At 39.6% G+C, this 22,362-nt stretch overlaps 1 protein-coding gene and 1 non-coding gene across 6 annotated transcripts in view; both read right to left on the reverse strand.

Annotated features, from left to right (window-relative positions):
- The window catches only part of LOC122216240 (meiosis 1 associated protein), a 70,241-nt gene extending 52,144 nt beyond the window's left edge, over positions 1–18,097 (reverse strand). For 3 of the 5 annotated variants that reach the window (XM_042932803.1, XM_042932802.1, XM_042932806.1), the window contains exons 1-3: positions 17,870–18,097; positions 11,909–12,200; positions 1,177–1,236 (exon numbers count right to left, since the gene is read on the reverse strand). In XM_042932803.1, coding sequence (XP_042788737.1) covers positions 1,177–1,236; positions 11,909–12,148 — 300 coding nt within the window. In that variant the 5' untranslated portion in view covers positions 12,149–12,200; positions 17,870–18,097. The remainder of the gene's footprint in view (positions 1–1,176; positions 1,237–11,908; positions 12,201–17,869) is intronic. The other 2 variants (XM_042932805.1, XM_042932804.1) reach the window with 1 other exon arrangement.
- A 3,382-nt stretch (positions 18,098–21,479) lies between these two features.
- On the reverse strand, positions 21,480–21,582 carry LOC122216706. Its single transcript, XR_006201060.1, has one exon. It is a non-coding gene; the product is annotated as a U6 spliceosomal RNA (small nuclear RNA).
- Positions 21,583–22,362: the final 780 nt, after the last annotated feature.

Here is a 22,362-nt window from a genome sequence, read left to right on the forward strand (position 1 = left end):
TTTGTTGAGGGTTTTCATCATGGATGGATGTTGTGCTTTGTCAAATGCTTTTTCTGAATCAACTGAAAGGATCATATGATTTTTATCCTTTCTTTTATTAATATGGTGCATCATGTTGATTGATTTACAAATACTGAACCACCCTTGTAGCCCAAGAATAAATCCCACTTGGTCATGGTGAATGATTCTTTAATGTACTGCTGGATTCAATTTGCTAGTTTTTTATTGAGAATTTTTGCATCAATGTTCATGAGGGATACTGGCCTGTAGTTCTCTTTAAAAAATTTTGTTTTTTGGGGGCACCTGGGTGGCTCAGTCAGTTAAGCATCTGACTTTGGCTCAGGTCATGATCTCGTGGTCCCTAAGTTTAAGCCCGTGTTGGGCTCTGTGCTGACAGCTTGGAGCCTGGAACCTGCTTCAGATTCTGTATCTCCCTCTCTCTCTACCTCTCCCCTGTTCATGCTCTCTCTGTCTCTTGAAAATAAATAAACACTTGAAAAATTTTTTTAAGTGTTTATTTTTGAGAGAGCGAGAGAGCGCACACACATGCAACAGGCGAGGGACAGAGAGAGGGAGAGAGATAACCCCTAAGCAGACTCCTTGCTGTCAGCATAGAGCCCAGTGTGGGGCTCAAACTCAGGAACCATGAGATCATGACCTGAGCCAAAATCAAGACTCAGATGCTTAACTGATTGAGCCACCCAGGCACCCCCAATTTTTTTAAAGTATATTTATCTTTGAGAGAGAGAGAGAGAGAGAGAGCAGGGGAGGGGCAGAGAGAGAGAGGGAGAGAAAGAATCCCAAGCAGCCTCTGTGGCCATGAGCGCAGAGCCGGAGGCAGTGCTCAAATCCACAAACCATGAGATTATGACCTAAACCGAAACCAAGAGTCAGGTGCTTAACGGACTGAGTCATCCAGGCACTCCTGCATTTTTATTTTGAAAACTGAAACAAAAAGCTTGTTTCCTGTAATTAAAATTTTTTTTTACTAGGATGACCTCCTGATAGTTCTGCAAGGGGGATACAATAATCTTTAGGGAAGGGAAATGATCTTCCAAAAAGTTCTGAAAATATTGCCTATTTTGTATTGGAAAATTCTGCCAAATGCAATGGTTTTGGAAATATTGGGAATTAAGCCGTTCTTTCTTACATTAACCAAATAATAGGGCCACTTACTGCTTGAGAACTCTCCTGGTTGATAACTTGCTGTAGCAGGAGGCCATGCACCCAATTTATCTAAAAGACAACATCATTTAGAAACAAGCTAAACAGAAAGTAGGCTAAAACATAACTATGCATTATATCTATATCCCTTGAAAATGGAATCTGATCTCTCAGGAACTCACTTTGATTCTGGAAGTGATTTTAAAATGCAGGTTTTGCAGAAACATTAATTGTCTAGAATGTGAAGAGCTCATATAGCTTGGTTGAGAAACAGTTTCTGTACATCAAATGTTGATAATAGACTGATGAATTCTACAGAAAGTCTCATATTCTTAGCTCTTTTTCCTCATGAATTGCCTAGGCAACATTCTATACAGCAACAGTGTAAATTGTTTTGACTTGAGTTCCAAATCCAAAAGATTAGGTCAGGGACCTATAGGGAGCTGTTAGATAAAGAGGGAGAAAATAGGTGGTAGGAAGATGAGGCCTGGTGCCTCTGAGCAAATTACCTGCAGTCTGTAATGTGAGCAGTCAAATGTCACACCTCCTCCTCCCCCTTCCTTGGATGGAAACTTTGGGATTACCATTGTGGAAGATTTAAATGTGCTTTAGGAAGTTGCTGAGTTGAAATGTGGTCCAGAGAATCAGGTACTGAAGTTGCCTACAATATTGTTTGGAGTTATTATCTATTACATCACAAACTCAAGTTCTCTGTCTTATATGTCTAGGTGGTTTCAAGGTGCAGAGTGGAGACCCTGATTCAGTTAGACGGGCTTTGCACAGAGAGGTGGACGCTGGGATAAATGGGTAAGGACTGATGGATCCTCACTGCATTTCTTTCAGCTTTGTGTAGACTAGTGGTACAAATGTGCCTAGAGGATGTTCTTTTCCTAGATCTAGTACCAGTGTGTTCTCCTTGCTCTAGGCAGTTTAGGATAACTCAGACTGATGTCTCATTGGAAGTCAGATGAAAAAATTAGAATATACTTTAAGTCAGTGATTTTCAAAAATCTTTTTATCAAGTACAACTTTTTATTAAAAATTTACATAGAATCTCTATGCATACATTGCATTTTATCAGCACAAAGATATTTTTAATATCTTAATTTAAAATTTTCTGTATATAATACATGCGCCTGGTTCAAAATTTAAGGGTTATAAAATGATATGTGGAAAAAAAATTACCTTTCCACTCTTACCCTTCAGCTAACCAGTGGTTTCTTGGAGGTAATCAACATTGCTACCTTGTTGGGTATCTTCCCAGAGATTTTTTCTTTACATGAAAGAAAATATAAAGGATAATTTTCTTCTTACCAAAATAAAAGAAACTATGATAGTCTTTTGTATCTTGATTTTGTTACATAGTATACTTGGACAATCATTTCATTCAATAGATAAAAAGTGTCTTAATTTTTATAGCTACAGAGTGTTCCATTAATGAATGGAACATAATTTTATTTAACCAATTCCCTATTGACATTAGATCACTTTCAATCTTTTGCTACTGCAAACAGTGCTGAAATGATAATACTTAAATCATTTTTTCACATATGAAAATATATCTGTAGGATAAGTTCCTAAAGCAGACTTGTTAGGTTAAAGGGTATGATACTGTCATCAAATTGCCCACCATAGAAATTGTGTTAATTTATACACCCATAAATGGCATGTAAGTGTGCCTGTTTCTTTAAAACCTCATGAATAGTAAGTTATTAACTTAAAAAATATCTCTGGAAATCATACAGGTGAAAAATAATAGCATCTCAATGTACTTTTAACTTTTCCTTTTGTTAAGTGACATTGGACATATTTTGATATGTTGAAGGGCCATCTACATTTCCTTTTCTGAAAACTATCACATATATCATTTCTCATTTTCTATTGATTATTGATTCTATTACCTTATTGATTATGTAGTACTGTTTGTTTGTTTTTTTGCCAAGCACATATTTTCCATTTTATACAGCTGAATTTTATTAATCTTTTATTTTTGGAATTTGGGGTTTTGTGTTATTGTTAGAAAAGCCTTTCTTCCTCTGATATTTTCCCCCTTGCTCTGTGAGCTAATTATCAACACGTTGCCTCTCAGATCCAATTCACCCTTCAATATACCTCTGCAATAATGGACAGAATCCCTTTAAACATTTCTCCTTACATGGACCATGATGTTAAACATTTGAGTAGAGAGCACTGGAAGAACACTGCAGGAGGAAGACACTTTCCTGCTGAAAGTGATGGGGTGTGAGTACATCTGATAGTGCTCCACACATGGGCCGGAACTTGCAGAACCCTGATGTTACAGACTGAATGTTACATTCCCTTAAAATTCATATATTCAAGCCCTAATTCCCAATGTGGTGGCATTTAAAAGTGAGGCTTTTAGGAGGTAATTAGCTTTAGATGAGGTCATGAGGATGCAGTCTCCATGATGGGATTAGTGCCCATATAAGAAGAGGAAGGACACCAGAGCTCTCTCTCTTCACATGCATGCACTGAGGAAAGGCTATCTGATCACACAGCAAGTATCTACTGTTTGTAAGGCAGAAGAGGGCTCTCACCAGAACCTGGCCATGTTAGCACCCTGATTTTGGACTTCTAGCCTCCTAGATTTTGAGAAAATAAATGTGTACTGTTTAAGCCATCTAGTCTACAGTATTTTGTTATGACAGCCTGAGCTAAGACACTGACAACCACCTAGCCGTGGCTTGGTGATCACCTTTCAGCCGTCCTCTTGGCATGGAGCCATGCTTCAGGCCTCCTGCCTGCACTAATGCCCCACTCCATCTTTCACCTCAGAGATCTGTCTCCTGTGACCCTCCCAGTGATGCTGCTCTTTCCACACGGACACTGTCTGCTCTAGGCATCCTGTCATCTCCACTCTGCACACTGTGCACCAGTCATTGATTATAGTTCACCTACACATGGAGGATTGCAGTAACCATGGACCAGCTCTGGCTTGGGAAAACCAGTGAACTTCTCTGCATCAAGTGAGCTGCAGCTATACTCACTCCAACTGGATCCGAATTCCAGCCTTGGGAAAGGAGTCCACTTTTCAAGTTTATCCTTTCTTGAGATCACTCTCTCAGGTCTAAGATACCATAAAAAGTTCTCTTGCATCTTACTGTATAATTTTTTGTTCTATATAAGCCTTTATTGTCCTAATTAGAAATGTTTGTATTTGTTTTAGTTTTTATAACTACATGTTTATATAATTCCCTTATTTCTTTAGTACTATCCATTAATGAACAATGACAAAAATCTTCATTATAAACAATGACAAACAAAATTTATATATTTCCTTTTCTTACTCTTCCCTTCCCTCTCCTGTAGCACTCAATTATAGTTTATTTTATTATCTTTACTGGAGTTTACTTTTATACTGTTTGATGTAATATATCCCTATTATTTGCCACTTTTAAATAATTTCATTTGAATGTCAGCTATAAAGAATGAGGAAATAAATGCGATAGCCAAATTAGACCCTATTTGTCCTAAAATTCCACTGTAGATCACACATGATTTAAATAATTCCTTTGTTCTAATGAAAAAATAAAAAGAATTGGTAAGATACTCACTGTAAGGGAATTTTTCTGAAATTCTGCTTTAAGAGGAGATTAATCATTTTGGTCAGATTATTTATATTAAGGGCACAATGGATATAAAAGGAATTCTAATATTTTAATTATGATTCCTCTGTCATTATTCCTTATAAAAGGTTCAGGGTTATTTGATTATACTCAGAAATTAAATATGAGGAGTATATTGAGGTATTCATCTTGGGCAAGATTTCCTACCTCTTTCACCATTATATTTTGAGCTAACTTTGCAGATAGAAAATATTAGATACTTATATAGGTTAGAGACAGAGGATTTAAGGTAACATTTTTCCTTAAACAAAGACCGGATTGTTTTATACATAAGGTAATGATGTTATTCCAGTAATTTTCTTGACCTTTTATCCAGGGTTGAATTTACTGCTTTTTTTGGCAGGGTTTTTGCCTTGCAATTTTTCTGAGTTACCAGTCAGGGGTTTTTAGAATAGAAAGGTCTGCATTTCTTAATGGAGTGATGAAAGGATCATGGGATTTATCTAGGGCTAAATGTACTGAGGAGTGCCTGAGGCATATAACACAGTCACTTGAGAAAGGGAAAAAGAATCCTTTAACCTTTGGGACATGAGCTCATCTCTCAAAAAGCCTCCTATGCTGGATATACTCCATTTGCCCTTCTAGATCACTCTCTACTTTTATCTACCCCTGTTGCTGGACAGAAGTTGGATAAAGCCAAAAGTGATCACAGGAAAGACATGCACAAGGAAAATGGCACAACAGAGCAACATACATGCCACATGGCTGTAACATCATTATCATTCTCACTGTGTCCCCAGTGTGCTAGGAGGAATATCATTACTGGATTATAGAGAATTATACATTTTGTTTATCCATTCATTAGTTAACAGACATTCTGTTCCAATTTGGGGCTATTAGGAATAATGCTGCCATGAACATTCATGTAAATGTATTTGTGTGGACATATTTTCATTTCTGTTGGGTAGATTCTAAGGTGGAACTGTTGGGTTATATAGAAGGTGTATATCTAAATTTTTTAAGACATTGACAAACTATATTTTCTAAAGTGGTTGTTATCATTTTACCTTCCTGTCAGCAATGAATGAGGGTTGTAGTTTCTCTCCATTCTCACCAACACTTGGTATTGCCTGTCAGTATTGCCTGTCTTTTTAAGGATAGACATTCTAGTGAGGATGTAAAATGATCTTTGTTTCTCTTTAGCTTTTTATTTTGAAATAATTATAGATCCACAGAAAGTTGCAAAATTGTACAGAGAGGTCCTGTGTACCCTTCCCCCAGTTTCTTCCAGTGGTTACATATTATATAACTATAGCACAATTGTAAAACCAAGAAACTGACCTTGGTATAATGTTTGAATTGAGTTTTATACCACATTATCACACCTGTAGATTCACATCTTGCTAGAGGTTTGTCAAAGTTCTTGATCATTTTGAAGAATCAGCTGTTTATTTCACCAATTTTCTGTTTTCAATTTCATTCATTTATGTTCTTTACTACTTCCTACCTTCAGCTTGCTTTGGGTTTATTTTGCTACTCCTTTTCTAAGTTTCCTGAGATGGGATCTTATGTTACTGATTTGAAATTTTTCCTTTTCTAATGTAAGCATTTAATGCTATAAATGTCCTTCTCAGCACTGCTTTAGCTGGATTTCACAAATTTTGATGTGTATTTAAATTTTCATGCAATTCAGTGTATTTTAAAATTTTCCTTTGACATTCCTTCTTTGATCCATGAGTTATCTAGAAATATGTTGATCAGTTTCCAAGTGTTTGGAGACTTTACTGGTTTCTGGTTTTTTTTTTTTTGTTTTGTTCATTTATTTTTGAGAGAGAGAGAGAGGCAGAGAGAGAAGGAGGCAGAGAATCCCAAGTAGGCTCCAGGCTGTCAGCACAGAGCTCTATGTGTGGGGCTTGAACTCACAAACCATGAGAACATGGCCTGAGCTGAAATCAAGAGTCAAATGCTTAACCGACTGAGCAACCCAGGTGCCCCTGGAGATTTTACTGTTAAGTTTTTGCTATTAATTAATTAATTCATGAGAGAGAGAGAGAGAGAGTGAGCGCATGAGTGAGGGAGAGGGGCAGAGGAACAGAGAGAGAGAATCTTAAGCAGCTTCCATGCTCAGCACAGAGCTTGAGGTGGAGCTGGGTCCCATGACAATGGGGTCATGACCTGAGCATAAATCAGTCAGACACTCAACCCACTGAACCTCCCAGGCACTCCATGTTTCTGTCTAGTTTGATTTTGTCCTGGGCAGTGAACAAACTGTGTATGACTTCAATTCTTTCAAATTTGTTGAAGTTTCTTTTATGGCCAAGGATATGGTCTATTTTGATCAAGTGTTCTGTGGGTGCTTGAAAAGAATGTGTATTCCGGTACTGTTGAGTGGAGTAGTCTATAAATGTTGATTAGATCCTATTGGTTAATATTTTTCTACATCCTCATTGACTTTCTTTCTAGTTGTTCCATCAATTGTCAAGAGAAGGACATTCAAAGTCTCCAACTATCATTGTGGATTTGTCTATTTCTTATTTCAGTTCTATCAGTTTTTGTTTCATGTATTTTATAGCTCAATTGCTTAGTGTGTACACACATGATATTGCTATGTCTTCTTCTTGGTTTGACTCTTTTATCATCATTTAATATTCCTTTCTATACCTGATATTCCTTGGTAAAGTCTACTTTATTTGATATATTAATACAGCCATTTCTGCTTTGCTCCGATTAATGTATCAGGGTATATCTTTTTTCATCCTTATACTTTCCACCTACTTAAAAAAAAATTTTTTTTTCATGTTTGCTGTTGAGAGAAAGAGAAAGAGAAAGAGAGAGACAGAGTAGAGAGAGAGGGAGACACAGAATCTGAAGCAGGCTCCAGGCTCTGAGATGTCAGCACAGAGCCTGATGCAGGGCTCGAACCCATGGACCGCGATATCATGACATGAGCTTAAGTCAGGCGCTCCACCGACTGGGCCACCCAGGTTCCACAACTTTCCACCTACTTTTATTATAATTGATGTGACTTTGTTATAAATAGGATATATAGGTGGGTCATTTTTCCCCCACTCTGGAAATCTATTTCTTTTAATTGATATATTTAGACTATTTTCATTTAATGTAATTATTGGTATGTTTTAGCCTGCCAATTTTTTTATTTCTTTGTTTCCTCAGTTTTTGTTTCTCTGTTTTATCTATCTTACTGTGGGTTACTTAAATTTTTTAAACATTTTTTTATATTCCCATTTTGATTTATCTTTAGTGCTTGAGTGTTTTTGCATAGATTTTTAAGTGGTTTCTCTGAAGTACTACATTATATACATTCTTTATGTAGAAAGTCTCTTTACTTTCCTGTTTATAATGCAATTGTTTTAAGTATTTCCTCTATATACATTAACACCATATCAGACAATATTGTAAGTTTTTCTTTAACTGTCAAATATAATTTAGAAATCTCAACAGAAAGTCTATTGTATTTATCTGTATTTTATTCTTTCTGTTGTTCTTTCTTCCTTCTGGATATTCCAAGACTCTTTCTTTTATATTTTCTGTTTCAATGACTTCCTTTAGGCATTCTGTTAAAATAGATCTGCTAATGACAAATTGTCTTAGCTTTCTTTCATCTGAGAATATTTATATTTCTGTTTCATTCCTTAAGGATATTTTCACTGGATACAGAGTTCTGGGTTAACAGTTTTCTTTTAGCATTTGAAAAATGTGACACTTCCTCTGGCCTCCTTGGTTTCTGATGAAAAAAACTACTGTTCCTTATTTTTTTCTTTATAAGTAAGATGTCAGTGCTCTTTGAAGAGTTTGCCTTTAGTTTTTATAAGTTTAAATTATGATGTATCTTAGAACAATTTATTTACATTTATCCTGTTCGGGGCTCACCAGCTTCTTGAATCTTTAGGTTTATAACTTTGGCCAAATTTGGGAAAATTTCGGTGATTATGTCTTTGAATATTTTTTTTCAGCTCCATCCTTCCCCTTTCCTCTTGAACTCTGATGGCACAAAGGTTAGATCTTTTGTTACAGTCTCACAAGTCCCTGAGGCTTTGTTCATTTTTTAAAGTCTGTTTTCTGTTACTCAGATTGGGTAATTTCTATTTATCTTCATGCTCGTTGATTCTTTTCTCTGTCCTCTCCATTCTGTTGTTGAGACCATCCACTGAAGATTTTTGTTTTTTAAATTTCAGTTACTGTATTTTTCAGTTCTAAAATGTATATTTGGTTCTTCTTCTTTTTTTAAAAGTTTATTTATTTTTGGGGGGGGAGAGGAGCAGAGAGAAAGGGACAGAGAGGGTCCTGGAGAGGTCCTAAGCAGGCTCTGCATTGTCAGCATGGAGCCTGATGCAGGGCTCAAACTCACAAACTGTGAGATCATGACCTGAGCCAAAGTTAAGAGTTGGATGCTTAACGAACTGAGCCTCTGAGGTGCCCCTATTTGGTTCTTTATTCTTCTTTTTCTTTGGTGAGACTTTCTATTTTTCCATCTGTCCGAGTACGTTCATAACTGCTTGCTGAAGCATTTTTATGACGGCTGCTTCAAAGTCTTTTTCAGCTAATTCCAACATCTGTGTCATCTCAGTGTTGGTGTCTGTTGCATCCTCATTCAAGTTGAGATTTTCCTGGTTCTTGATATAATAAGTGACTTTTTATTGTATTCTGGACATTTTGGGTATTAGAGGACTCTAGATCTTATTTAAACTTTTGCTTTAGCAGCACCCCCACCCCCCACCCTAATACTGTGCTAATGAGGAGAGTGAGGTTTCCACATAATTATTGCCAGGTGGCTTCTGATTACAGCCCAGAAGGGAGGGTGCCTTGTTACTTCTGGGTGAGAGTGGAAGTTCTGGCTTTCTACATGGCTCCCATTGACACCCTGGAATGGGGAAGCTAAATTACCGTCAGATGGGCATATAAGTCCTTGCTTTTCACTAGGTCTTCAGTGATATCACGCTGCCTTGGAAGCTAAAAGGTACCTCATGTAGAGGCCAGTTTGGGGCAACAGGCTTGAGCAATGGAATGTAGATTAAGGCAAAGGGCCCACAGTGACCCCAACCCTCTGGCTGATTACAGACCAGCCCATCAGGCAACCCACCTCGAAATGTCCATAAGCTCTAACTGACCAATAGGCTACTGAGAACCAGGCACAGTTACCAAAAAGGGGAAAATTCCATAATCCCCATACCTCCTTACCTTCCCATTTAAAAATGTTTATTCATTTTTGAAAGAGAGAGAGACAGAGCACAAGCAGGGGTGGGGCAGAGAGGGGGACACAGAATCTGAAGCAGGCTCCAGGCTCTGAGCCGTCATCATAGAGCCCGACAGGGGCTCAAACTCACGAGCTGCAAGATCATGACCTGAGCCAAAGTTGGATGCTCAACCGACTGAGCCACCCAGGCGCTCCCTTACCTTCCCATTTTAAATACAGTCTCCACCTACTGCCTATTGCAGTCTCCCCTTTACTATCCTGCTTGCTGCTCCCTTGTGGTGTATTCAATAAACTTCTATCTCCTTTGTTCTGCCTCTGGTGAATCCTTTCACCAGATTGTCACGCCACATTTGGGGGCCCCCTTCTGATTGAGAGAGACACCACACCTCACTTCTGCTCCCACATGGCCTTCAGTCTACCTCCTCAGACACCACCTCAGTAGGGAGGGGAGAGATGTCCTATTTATGTTGGGTAGGAGGGTGGGAGTCCAGGCTTTAATGTGGTTTCCATAGACCCTAGGGGGAGGAAGTCTTATTCCCTCTAGGTAGGGATAAAACTCGTGATTTTCCATTAGGCGTTCTCTGACTTTCCCAGCAGCAAGGCTACTTCAGGAAAGGGATGCACCAGAACCGCTGAAGTCTTTTACATCCCAGTGATTTATATAGGGGAGAAGGTGAAGATGTGCATTTCTTTGAGGAGGAGGAGGAGAGACAGTTGTCTGTGTATGAGAAAGCTTCATAAAAGCACTGCCCCTGGCCTAGCATTTGCCTTCTTAAATCTCAGGGGATTTTTCACTGGAGTCCTATGGGGAACTGTAGAGAAAATATTTTCATGTTTCTTCACAGTTAGGCTTTCTGAGCAAAGAAAGCTGGAACCCTGGTTAAAGAACAAGTCTTGGAAATTAAAGGGTGATTTACTATCCAGAGACTTCTGAAGACATTTAGACCTGTTTCCCTGTGTTTACATTTCAAAGGGGGATAAAAGGGGTCAGTTGCTTACATTCCAAAGGACTGTAAATCCCAAGGTTTCTCTCCCTCTCTGGAGTGGAGGAGGGCACGATGTGGCTTATTTACACTCTCAGATTAATAATTTTGGAGTTCCTCTTCTGTAGTATAAACTGTGGTTTCTCTCTCGATTGGATAGGGCCCCCCAAATGTGGGGTGGCAGTGGAGTGGAAGCCAGTGGTGCAGGAGGTGAAGGGATTCACCAGGGGCAGAAGTTTACTGCAAGGGAACAGCAGGCAAGACAGCAAAGGAGAGACTGCAATGAGGCAGTGGGTGGGGGCTGTTTTTAAAAGGGGATGGTAAGGAGGTGTGAGGATATATGGAATTTTCCCTGTTTGGTAACTGTGCCTGGTTCTTTTTTTTTTTATTTTAAAAATTAATTAATTTATTTTTGAGAGAAAGAGAGAGAGCACAAGTGGGGAAGGGGCAAAAAGAGAGGGAGACACAGAATATGAAGCAGGTTCCAGGCTCTGAGCTGTCAGCACAGAGCCCGACATGGTGCTCAAACCTGAGAACCTCATGACCTGAGCTGCAGTTGGATGCTTAACAGACTGAACCACCCAGGCACCCCATTAAAAAAATGTTTTAAAATTTATTTTTATTTTTTTCTGGTTCTAAGTAGTCCATTGATCAGTTAAGACTTATGGATATTTTGAGGTGGATTGCCTGATGGGCCTGTACACTGTATTCAGCCAGGTGGTTGTTGTGGGCTCTTCTGCCTTGATCAAATTTCCATGCTCAAACCTATTGTCTAAAAGTGGCCTCTACATAAACCCCTCATGTGCAGGATGACATCTGGCTCTCCCTGTGTTGCCTGTGGGGTACTGGGTGTGAGGAATGGGCACAGTTACTGCTTTAAGTCATAATAACTGTGATCTCTGTTCCAGAAACCTCATAGTTGTTTTCAGGATAAAATGATCAAATATAGATATACTCACCACAAAGGGAAGGATACATTCATGCTGATTTTGTACCATGTATAAGCTGAAGAGGGACATGCGGCTGGGGCCCATCAAGCTGCAGGCTAGACAGAAAAAGTTCTGCAGAGCCTCACAGAGGTTGGAGTAGATGTGAGCCCAGGACGGTAGAGCAATATGCACAATGAGAAGCCTTGGAGGTTGCTGGTAAATCTGCGTGGGAGTGGAGGGCCCTTTACCAGTACTTCGCCCATGATACATGCCAACCAGACCAGAGGTGGAACTGCAGTCACTACCTGGATGTTCTCTGTACCTATAAGGGAAGGAAAGAGAAATCACTGCCTTTCATAAAACTGAATTATATGCTTGGTTGAAATGATGAACACAGTCCTAGAGGACTAAATCCAGAAAGGAGTCAGACTGGGGATTAAGTCAAGTTTCTCTAGGCTATCCCATCTTAACTCCCAAGGGATCTAGATATTTACCTATAACGTAAGGCTGAGACTGCTTACAGATGCTGAGTGGAACTAAACAAAAAGTGACACAAAAGCCAAATTTCAGTCTTAAAGTAAGCTACCTGCCCTCATAAACTTTATTTATGTATCGGCATTTATTGTTCTATTTTTTACAATTTGTTTCTATGACTGCCTCTCCCAATACATTGTGAGATTCCCAAGGGGGAAGAACCGGACTTGCCAACTTGATCTATCAGTGTTCAGCACAGTGTTTATTTGGTATGTAGGAACTTTCTTTCTTTCTTTCTTTCTTTCTTTCTTTCTTTCTTTCTTTCTTTCCAACTTGATCTATCAGTGTTTAGCACAGTGTTTATTTGGTATGTAGGATCTTTCTTTCTTTCTCTTTCTTTCTTTCTTTCTTTCCTTCCTTCCTTCCTTCCTTCCTTTTTTTCTTATTTATTTTTGAAAGAGAGAGAGAGAGTGCAAGAGAGCAAGCACAAGCTGGGGAGGGGCAGAAAGAAAGGCAGACACAGAATCTGAAGCAGGCTCCAGTCTCTGAGCTGTCAGCAGAGAGACTGACGCGGGGCTCGAACTCAAAGCTGTGAGATCATGACATAAGCTGAAGACAGACACTTAACCAACTGAGCCACCCAGGCATGCCCAAATATCATTCTTAATGGTGATATTGAAAGCTTTCTATCTGACTAGGAGACTGCTAACACCACTTCAACACTGTAGTGAAGGCAGCAATAAGGCAAGATAAATAAATATGACACATTGCAGTGGAAGAAATAAAACTGTTATTATTTGTAAATGACAGGATTGTGTATATGGAAAATCTAAAAGAATTTATAATTTAATAGTTTCTCCCAAAAGGTCTCATCTTTTGTTAAATTTTATTCTTAGAGATCTTATTTTTTTAATGTTAACTTATATGACATCTTTTTAAATTTAATTGTTAGTTTATTGCTAATATATAGAAATAAAGTTGATTTTTGTACATTGATTTTGTATTTAACAACCCAGCTGCACTCTCTAATTACAATAATTTATTTGTAAATCCTTTTGGATTTTTCGTCCACAATCATATAATCTGTGAATAATGACAGGCACTGGGATACATGAACAAAGTCAGATCATAACAGCAAAAGGCTATTCGTGACAGTCTTATTCACAATTGGTGCAAACTGCAAACAACACAAATGTCAATCAACATTAGAATGGATAAATTCTTGTATCATCACACATGTAGCATCAAAATGAATGAAATAGTTACACACAACAGGGATGATTCCAAGAAACAAAATATAAGCAGCAAGACACAAAGAATACATATAGTACAAATCTGTCTACATAGATTTTATTTTATTTTGAGAGAGAGGCATGAGAGTACATGAAAGCAGGGGAAGGGCAGAAGGAGAGGGAGAGAGAATCTTTTTTTTTTTCTTCATCAGGAAGATTTTATTTCATTTTTTATTTAAAAATTTAAAAAAATGTTTATTTACTTTTAAGAGAGAAAGAGAGACAGAGTACAAGTGGGGAAGGGGCATAGAGAGAAGGAGACACAGAATCAGAAGCAGGCTCCAGGTTCTGAGCTGTCAGCACAGAGCCTGATGTAGGGCTCGAACTCACAGACTGAGAGATCATGACCTGAGCTGAAGTCAGAAGCTTACCTAACTGAGCCACCCAGGTGCCCCTATTTTTAAATGTTTAATTTTTTTTTCATTCACCACTGAATTCTCCCCCTGCCCCCCCCCCCTTTTTTTTAATATAAATTTTAGTCAACATACAGCGCAATATTGGTTTCAGGAGTAAAATTCAGCGATTCATCACTTACATACAACACCCAGTACTCATCACAAGTGCCCTCCTTAGTACCCATCACCATCTAGCCCATCTTTCACCCACCTCCCTCCATCAACCCATAGCTTGTTCTCTATCATTAGGAGTGCGAGACAGAATCTTAAGCAGGCTCCTTACCCAGCACAGAGCCCAGTGAGGGGCTAGATCTCACAACTGTGAGATCACAACTTGAGCTGATATCAAGAGTTAGACACTCAACCAACTGAGCCACCCAGGCACCCCTACACAGATTAAAAAAATAAGCACAAATAGCTATATTGTTTAGGGATGTGTACATAATGGCTAAATTATTCTTAAAAATCAAGGAAATGACTATCATCAAATTAGGGTAGTGATTTTCTCTAGAAAGGAAGGAGGGTATTATGATTAGAAGGGACAAAAGGGGAGGTCTGGGGCATTAGCAATGTTCTATTTCCTGACCTTTAAAAAAAAATTTACATTTATTTATTTTTGAGAGACAGAGAGACAGAGCACAAGTGGGGAGCGGCAGAGGAGGAGACAGAATCTGAAGCATGCTCTAGGCTCTGAGCTGTCAGCATAGAGCTGACATAGATCCCCCCCAACGTGGGGCTCAAACTCAGAAACCATGAGATCATAACCTCAGCTGAAGTCAGACACTCAACCAACTGAGCCACCCAGGCACCCCTATTTCCTGAACTTTATTGTGGTTACATGGGTGCTCACTTTATAATTATTAAGCTGTATTTTTCATGTTTTATGAAATGTTCTCTCTATATGTTGTATTTAATAATAAAAATATTTCAAAAAGAATATTAGGAAAATCATAAAATATTTTTTAGATTAAAAAAATATGTTCCCATCTTGGGGAGCTAAAATAATTCCATATAATTGTCTGTTAGCTAAAGAATGCAGGGAATATAAAAACTTCTTTGATGTCCCCAGGTCCAAGAGAAATATCCTATTATTTATGATAATTTTCAGAAACACTTTAGAATTTATGATCTTTAAAAATGATCTAATAGTACATAGATAAATGTGTTCCCCAAAATCAATCTGTGAATTTATTCCTCTTCAATCTTTCCTTTTTGGTTAGTGGAACTCAGCGTTTGTTCAATAATTTTTTATTGAGTTCCAATTATGTGCCGAGGACAGCTGAACAAATAAGTGAATGAATATGCTAATCTATTAAAAATAATCTTGAACTAGAAATCCAAATCAATGACTAATGTATTCAGCAAGAAAGCAAATATTGTAATATATTTTAACTGTACTTTTAAATTAAGTGCATGAAACCAACGTAATGCTGAATTTGAAACTAACACACAGATTCATATAGACAGGCACCCAGACAGAGGCCTTATTTAATGCAGAACGAGCTTCCACTCCCTCTCTCCATCCTCCTTCACATTTGAAACTCTTGTCATTTTAGAGTATGGGCAGTTCTAAGTTTGGATGGTTCTAATATATACAAATATCTTGCTAGAGTTTAGTTCATTAACACCAGTCCCTCATTAACACAGCTCAAATTTCAGTTACTGTGGAATATTAACTGTGAGTACTTACATGAAATATAAATCACAGCTAGCTCTTCAGTCAACAAATCACTACATAAATAACAGATGCTCATCATGATCAGTGATCAATTATGTCACTTCTTTCAAGGTCTGTCAGTGACTAGTCACTGCAGATCACTTATTTGGTTTAAGCGCAAACAACAAAGCGTGTAGTTGTTTTACCTCCGTGTCTGCTAGTGATAAACCCATGTAACATTCTACAAAAATGGATAACTGAAAGAGGGAATTGGCTAAAATTGGCCATTTCAAGATGAAAGTGTAGCGAAGAAACGATATGTGGTAATGCTAAAAAGTGAAAGTGGGATAGAACATAAATGGACTTCTAGAAGAAAAAGCTGACTGTAACAATGCTGACAATGCCACCATTTGATAGACTCTAGATAAGCAGCTAGAGGATCTTAGCGAAGGTGAACCTAACCTAACATAAATGGGGAAGTGGTTGTGACAAAAAGTGTGAAGACAGCCCAGAGAAAGTGCCACCAGCAAAAAACTGCATATTAAAGGATCTCTTGGAGATCCTTGGAAAGCCCAAGGGATATAATGTTGAAAGTTGATCCAAGCATAGAAAGGAGTATGACAATTAGCTAAGGCATAAAGAAGATGCGTGCTGGATCATAAGTTGTACAATGACGAGAAGACAAGCACAAGCACTGTTCAAACTATTCTTGATTAAGTTTTTTTTTTACAAAGAAATAGAAGACTCTGATATTCAAGGTTTCTAATGTTTTAAATTACAGTGTCTAAATAGGTACTAGCCTTACTATTTTTCATTTCCCACTTAGAGCTGATGGTAAAAGAGATTTTAACATTCTGACAATTTTGAGAGGTCCTGGAACAAATTTAATTTTTCCCCATTGATGATTAAGATTACTTTGAACAGTTTCAGCTTGCACGGTCATTTTTAAATCCCACACTTATGTGCAATTCCAAGACTGTCTTTTAAATGAGGTAAGAGGCAGCTCTCTTCCCTATATTCTCAAACATGATCAATGAATGCTCTGATGTATCTGGGCATAGTTGTAAGCAGGATCTGACAATTTTTGATCCTGTACTCTCCACTTTTGTCAAAACACCCACTTGTTGGGGTCTCCCTGCAAACTGGTTTAACCTGGAACTCTACTCGGCCTTGAACCACCAAAAGCATCAAGTTACTCCCTTACTAAAAACCCTTCAATGGCTTCCAATTACACTTGGAACAAAATCCCAAATCCTTATCCTGGCCCCGAAGTTCTGCATGTATCTCCTTCCCAACTCTCCATCCTCAGCCATGCCATCCCCTGTCCAACCTCCTCCCACCCTTCTCTGTCCCTGAGGCACCTTTCAGGTCCACAAACACTTGGGCCTTTCATTCCTTCAGCTGCTGAAGTTCTTTACCATCACTACCCTCCTTAACCTGACTCATTCTTTAGGTCTCAGGCTTTAGGTCTTAATAGGTTAGGGCCTCTTTACGTGCCCTCACTCACAAAAGCACCTATACCATGTCTGTAGAGCCCTTAGGACACTGTGTGTGATAAACTATTTAATGGTTCTTCCTCCCGCAGGGCTGCATTAAAAATGTCGTGGATCCTAAGCACTTTTGCCTTCGTGAGCCCCTACCTCATTAAAAAAAATTTAATAAAATAATAATAATTAATAGATTTTCGTGGGCCCTAAAATTTTCATTTTTCTTTTGTTGTAAGAAAAAAAAAAATCAAAACATTTTCTTTGAACCTGAGGGGTCGTTGTTTTCCTGACTTTCCCAAAAGTTAGAAGACCGTCGTAGCCCCCCGCCCCCAAAGCGTCTAGGGCCCTGGACACCATGCCTACAGTGTCTGGCTGACTGGCCACCCATCCCCCAGGGCCCGGGAGGGCCAGCCAAGGACACGCGGCGTCAAGGATCTCAGACACGTGCGCGGAGGGACGAGAACCCGCGGTGGTTGAGGATCGGTGGGCGTCAGTGTTGCCCAGGCCTGGTCCGCCAACACCGCCCTGAGGGCGCCCGTTCGGCCCAAGCCCACCTTGTGAGGCATTGCCGGCCGCTCTCTCTCGGGGCCATCCTCCAGCTTAGGCCCTCGGCCCTCCACCTGCCCTGAGGCGGGGAGAAAGTGCGGTATTCCCCCCTTGTTTTGGGAAGGCGAAGACCCCATTACCTGCTCCTCTAGGCTCTCGGCGTGCGCCTGCGCCGTCGAAAGCACCCGCGTCTGGCAGGCTGCGGCTGCGCAGGACTGCTCACTGAGCGCACCGCCTCAGGGGCCGTCTCAGGGTCTACCTCAGGGCCACAGTCTCCCGAGCCCCCGGGCGCCAGGGAAATGGCCCTATTTTGGCCTTGAGGTAGAGTTTTGGATCTCCCTTTGAGAGTATCATGCTAAACTTGACACTTCTTCGGTAGTTAAACCCCACCCCCAATTAAACATTCCAGTAACCCCCCCCCCCCCCCCAGCAATGAGACATTCCAGGGGGCACCGCCATTGTGTCCTTAGCTTTAACCTTTCTCTTCCACATCATTCATTCACTTATTCAGTTGGTCACTATTTTATTCAATAAATATTTGTTGAGGGCACACTACGTGCCAGGCACTGTGCTAGGATTGGGGTACACTGGACACACAATGGTCCCCTGCCCTCATGGAAGTTAGAGTTTAGTTTACCTTCAAGAAGTCCTTTCAAGTCTTCAAACCTCTACATCCCAAGAGGGTCTGCCCCTCTCTACTCATGCTCATTCTCATTTGCTTGCTGATGATTCCTATAGTCTCTTTGCCAAAATCCAGTTGAGATAGGATCATTTGGCTGATCCGGGTCTTCAACCCTGGTTGAAGGAATTCCTCTCTGAATTAGCCCACAGGAGAGGAAAAAATAATGCTAGTACCAAACCAGAAATGGACAAGCGCTTTCTCCTGTTTCCCTGTTTATTATTGTCATCTCCTTCCACCCCTCACTCAGTTCATTGCCTGCTATGCAGGTTGGGGGAGGGGAAATCAGTTTACCAATGAGTGATTCAGGACGAGTTAGAACCAATAGGAAAAGAACCACCTGCCTATGTTTTAGTCCTACAACACCAATTTTTGGTCCCCTCAACTGCTCCTCAGAGTAAAACCAGAAATACTTAATCCAGGCTCCCAGGTGTAATCTGATCAATAGACTTCCTGTGATTCAATGTAAAGTGTAGCTTCTCAACATGTCTTCTTTCTCACATACTCCAAATTAGTCTTTCCGTCTTTAATTTCCAGATTATTCTATACATTGATGCTAGAATTATCCTAGTAAAAATATATTTGATGACATCATTCTTTGGCTCAAACATAGTTTTGTTTTTGTTTTTTGTTTTGCTTTGTTTGGGTTACAAAGGCTGTTATAACTGACTCCACTTACCTTATCAGGCTCAACTCAAACAATATCCTTACACTGATTGCAAATCACATCACCTATTGCTCCCAGCTACAGTAAATTTCTCTGTTTCTCTATAAATTGTTTTATCTATCTGGAGTAGCATTTATTAGATAATGTGCCAAAGACTGTGCTAGATGTGGGGGAATATGATGTGATTTCCCCAAGATTCTACTAAACTCTGAGGGTGACAACCTGCATGAAGAAAGCAACCTGCATGTTTTAAACTACAGGGAGGGCAACTGGCCAAAGGCATCAGATACTGTCTTAGAAATCCACTGTCATATTTGTGAAGACCACAGGCTGTTCCTAGCCAATGCCTGAGTGTGGTCGGGATACTAAGGAAGACTTGATCCTGGGAGGCACAGGATGCTTCATTCCCTCTCTTCTTCACTTAGGGTTAGACTTGCAACACATCTGACTGCTCTTGAAGCCTTTCCCAGCCCTTTCCCTTTTCCCTCACAGGTGTTTCCCTGGTAAAATCCTTGTACATTTAATCTCATCTTGGTGTCTGCTTCTCAGAGGACCTAGACTAACTCATGAATATTTGAACAAGTAATTTCAGACAATAAAATAAACACGAACAAAGATAAAAAGCATTTACCAAATATTTATTGGCTGCCTACTATATACCAGACACTGTGCTAGGATCTGAGAATACAATAATCTTTGCCCTCCTGGGGCTTAAAGCCTATGAGGGACAGACAAGTACTTAGGCAATGGGCAATGTGGTGTGATATGGGCTATGGCAAGGGAAGTACAAGGTTATGGGAACATATAGGAAAAGCACAGACTTGGAGAATTGGGAATGCTTCCTAGAGAATGGGATTATCACTCTGAGCTTAATCAATAGAGTGAATAGGAGTTAGCCAAATAAGGGACATGGAGAATATTCCATGTAGAGGGAATTCTTAAGAGGCTCAACCAGTCCAGAGCACAGCATGTGGAAGAGGTAGGCAAGAGGCCAGAATATAAAAGGCCCTGTGGACTATATTAAGGATTTTGGATTTCATCCCATAGTGAAGGTATGGTGAGGAACTGGACTGATGTGTGTGTGTGTTTTTTTTAATGTTTTATTTATTTTTGAGACAGAGACAGCATGAACGGGGGAGGGGCAGAGAGAGAGAGGGAGACACAGAATCGGAAGCAGGCTCCAGGCTCTGAGCCATCAGCCCAGAGCCCGACGTGGGGCTCGAACTCACGGACCGCGAGATCGTGACCTGAGCTGAAGTCAGACGCTTAACCGACTGAGACACCCAGGCGCCCCTGGACTGATGTGTTTTAAGCAAAGGAGTGATCTGATTTGTGTACTGGAGAGAAAATTCTATCTTACCTGAAGGGAATGGATTGGGGGCTGGAGTTGGGGTGGTGGTGCCTGGTGATGGAAGCAGGACAGGAGTAAGAAGTAGACCATGCAAGAGATGATGGCAGCTTGAATAAGGGTGTTAGTAGGGGGATGCAAAGATGTGGAGGAGATATTTAGGAGTTAAAATGAATAGGTCTTCATGAGTAATTGGATTGATTAGGAGGAATCCAGAATGACAGAGCCTAGAACATAGTAGGCGTTCAGCGAATACTTATTGAAGAATGAGTGCAAATTTTCTGGCTTGGATAGCTGGAAAGATAGTGGTGCTATATATAGATATAAAAAAACATTGGTTCTACCGTCTTACCCAGTTACCCAGGCTGGTGTGGGAGTGAGGATGACAGTTCTGTTTTGGACATGTTGAAAGCAAGGTGCCTGTGGTACACTGAGTGGAGATGTTCAACAGCCAGTTAGATATATGTGTCAGAAACTGAAGAGAAAAATATGAGTTGGAGATGTAGATTTAAGGAATAGATATTGATTAAGCTAGTATGAGTCAGTCAGCTTAGAGCAGCGATTTTTCTCAAAGTGGGGATCTCAATCTATTAATAGGTAGTAAAATCAATTTAGTGGGCTGCAACCAGCATTTAAAAAAATGAAAGATAATAAAGTGCAATCCCATAGAAAATATCAGGGTTTAGCTCCTGAATTAAAGAAATATAGTGAAAGTATGACTTTGTGAAAGTTTACTTCACTACTACAAAAGTATTTAAGTATGACTAGGTTGCAATGTAAAAAAGAACTTCGTATTGTGTGTTGCTGCCACAAAAATGGAAAGAGTTCTTTGAAAACAAACAAAAGACAAAAAAAATCAATATTTAAACCATGTTCAGAGAAGGGCTAAGGTCTAGGTTAGATTATTGGGGAGCAGCTAGGGAGAGGCATATATCAGTGCCAAAGGAAGTAGCACAGAGGAGGGTCCTGTTGTGTTGAGGCTGGTGTATTAGAAAAAAAGTTTCAGAGAGAAGACTTGAAGTATCAATCTTCAGTGTCTATTTTCCCTTTTAGACTAAGCAATTTGAATCCAGGATCCATGTTTTGCATGTCACCCTTGTGCAGGGGCCATGCTAATCTCTGTATTGTTCCAATTTTAGTACATGTGCTGCCAAAGCAGGCAGCAGGAATCATATTTTAATAATCTTTATCTATGTTACTTAATAAAATGCCTAGCACATCATAGGTCCTCAATAACCACTGAATAAATAAAACAGAATTTGCACCTTAGAGAGGTTACCCTGATGATAACTTGGAAAGAGATTGGAGGCCGGTTTTTTTGTTTTTGTTTTTTTTTTAATGAAACTATTGCATAGTCTAGGTGAGCAATAGTAAAGTCCTGAATTATGATAATAATTGAAAGAAAATGACAAATTTAAGTTATTTATGATTCATAAGTGTAAGTTATCAGGACAAGATGACTGCTTACATTTGGACATGGTAGACAACCTCCAGGATGGTCCACTGAAATTCTTGTATTCCATCCTTGTGTTATCCCTCCCCACAGTGCATGAGGATTGGCCTGTGTGACCGACAGAATATGGCAGAAGTTATATTTTTACTTCTGAGGCTAGATTATAGAAGACATTGTGGCTTTCACCTTGGTTTTTGGGATTACTAGCTCTAAAGAAGTAATACTATATTGTGAGGACATCCCAGCAACCCATGGAGAGGTCCATATGGAAAAGAATTGAGACTTACTACCAATAGCCAGCATCAACTTGCCAGGCATGAAATTAAGCCATCCCAGAAGTGGATCGTCCAGCCCTAGTCAAGCATTCAGATGACTGGTGGCTTCGTCCAATATCATGACTATAAACTCATGAGAGACTGGGAGCTAGACAACCCAGCTAAACTACTCCTGAATTCCTGACACACAGAGATAATAAATGTTTATTGT

This window comes from Panthera leo, chromosome A3, assembly GCF_018350215.1.
Source record: "Panthera leo isolate Ple1 chromosome A3, P.leo_Ple1_pat1.1, whole genome shotgun sequence".
In the NCBI taxonomy this organism is placed as follows: domain Eukaryota; kingdom Metazoa; phylum Chordata; class Mammalia; order Carnivora; family Felidae; genus Panthera; species Panthera leo.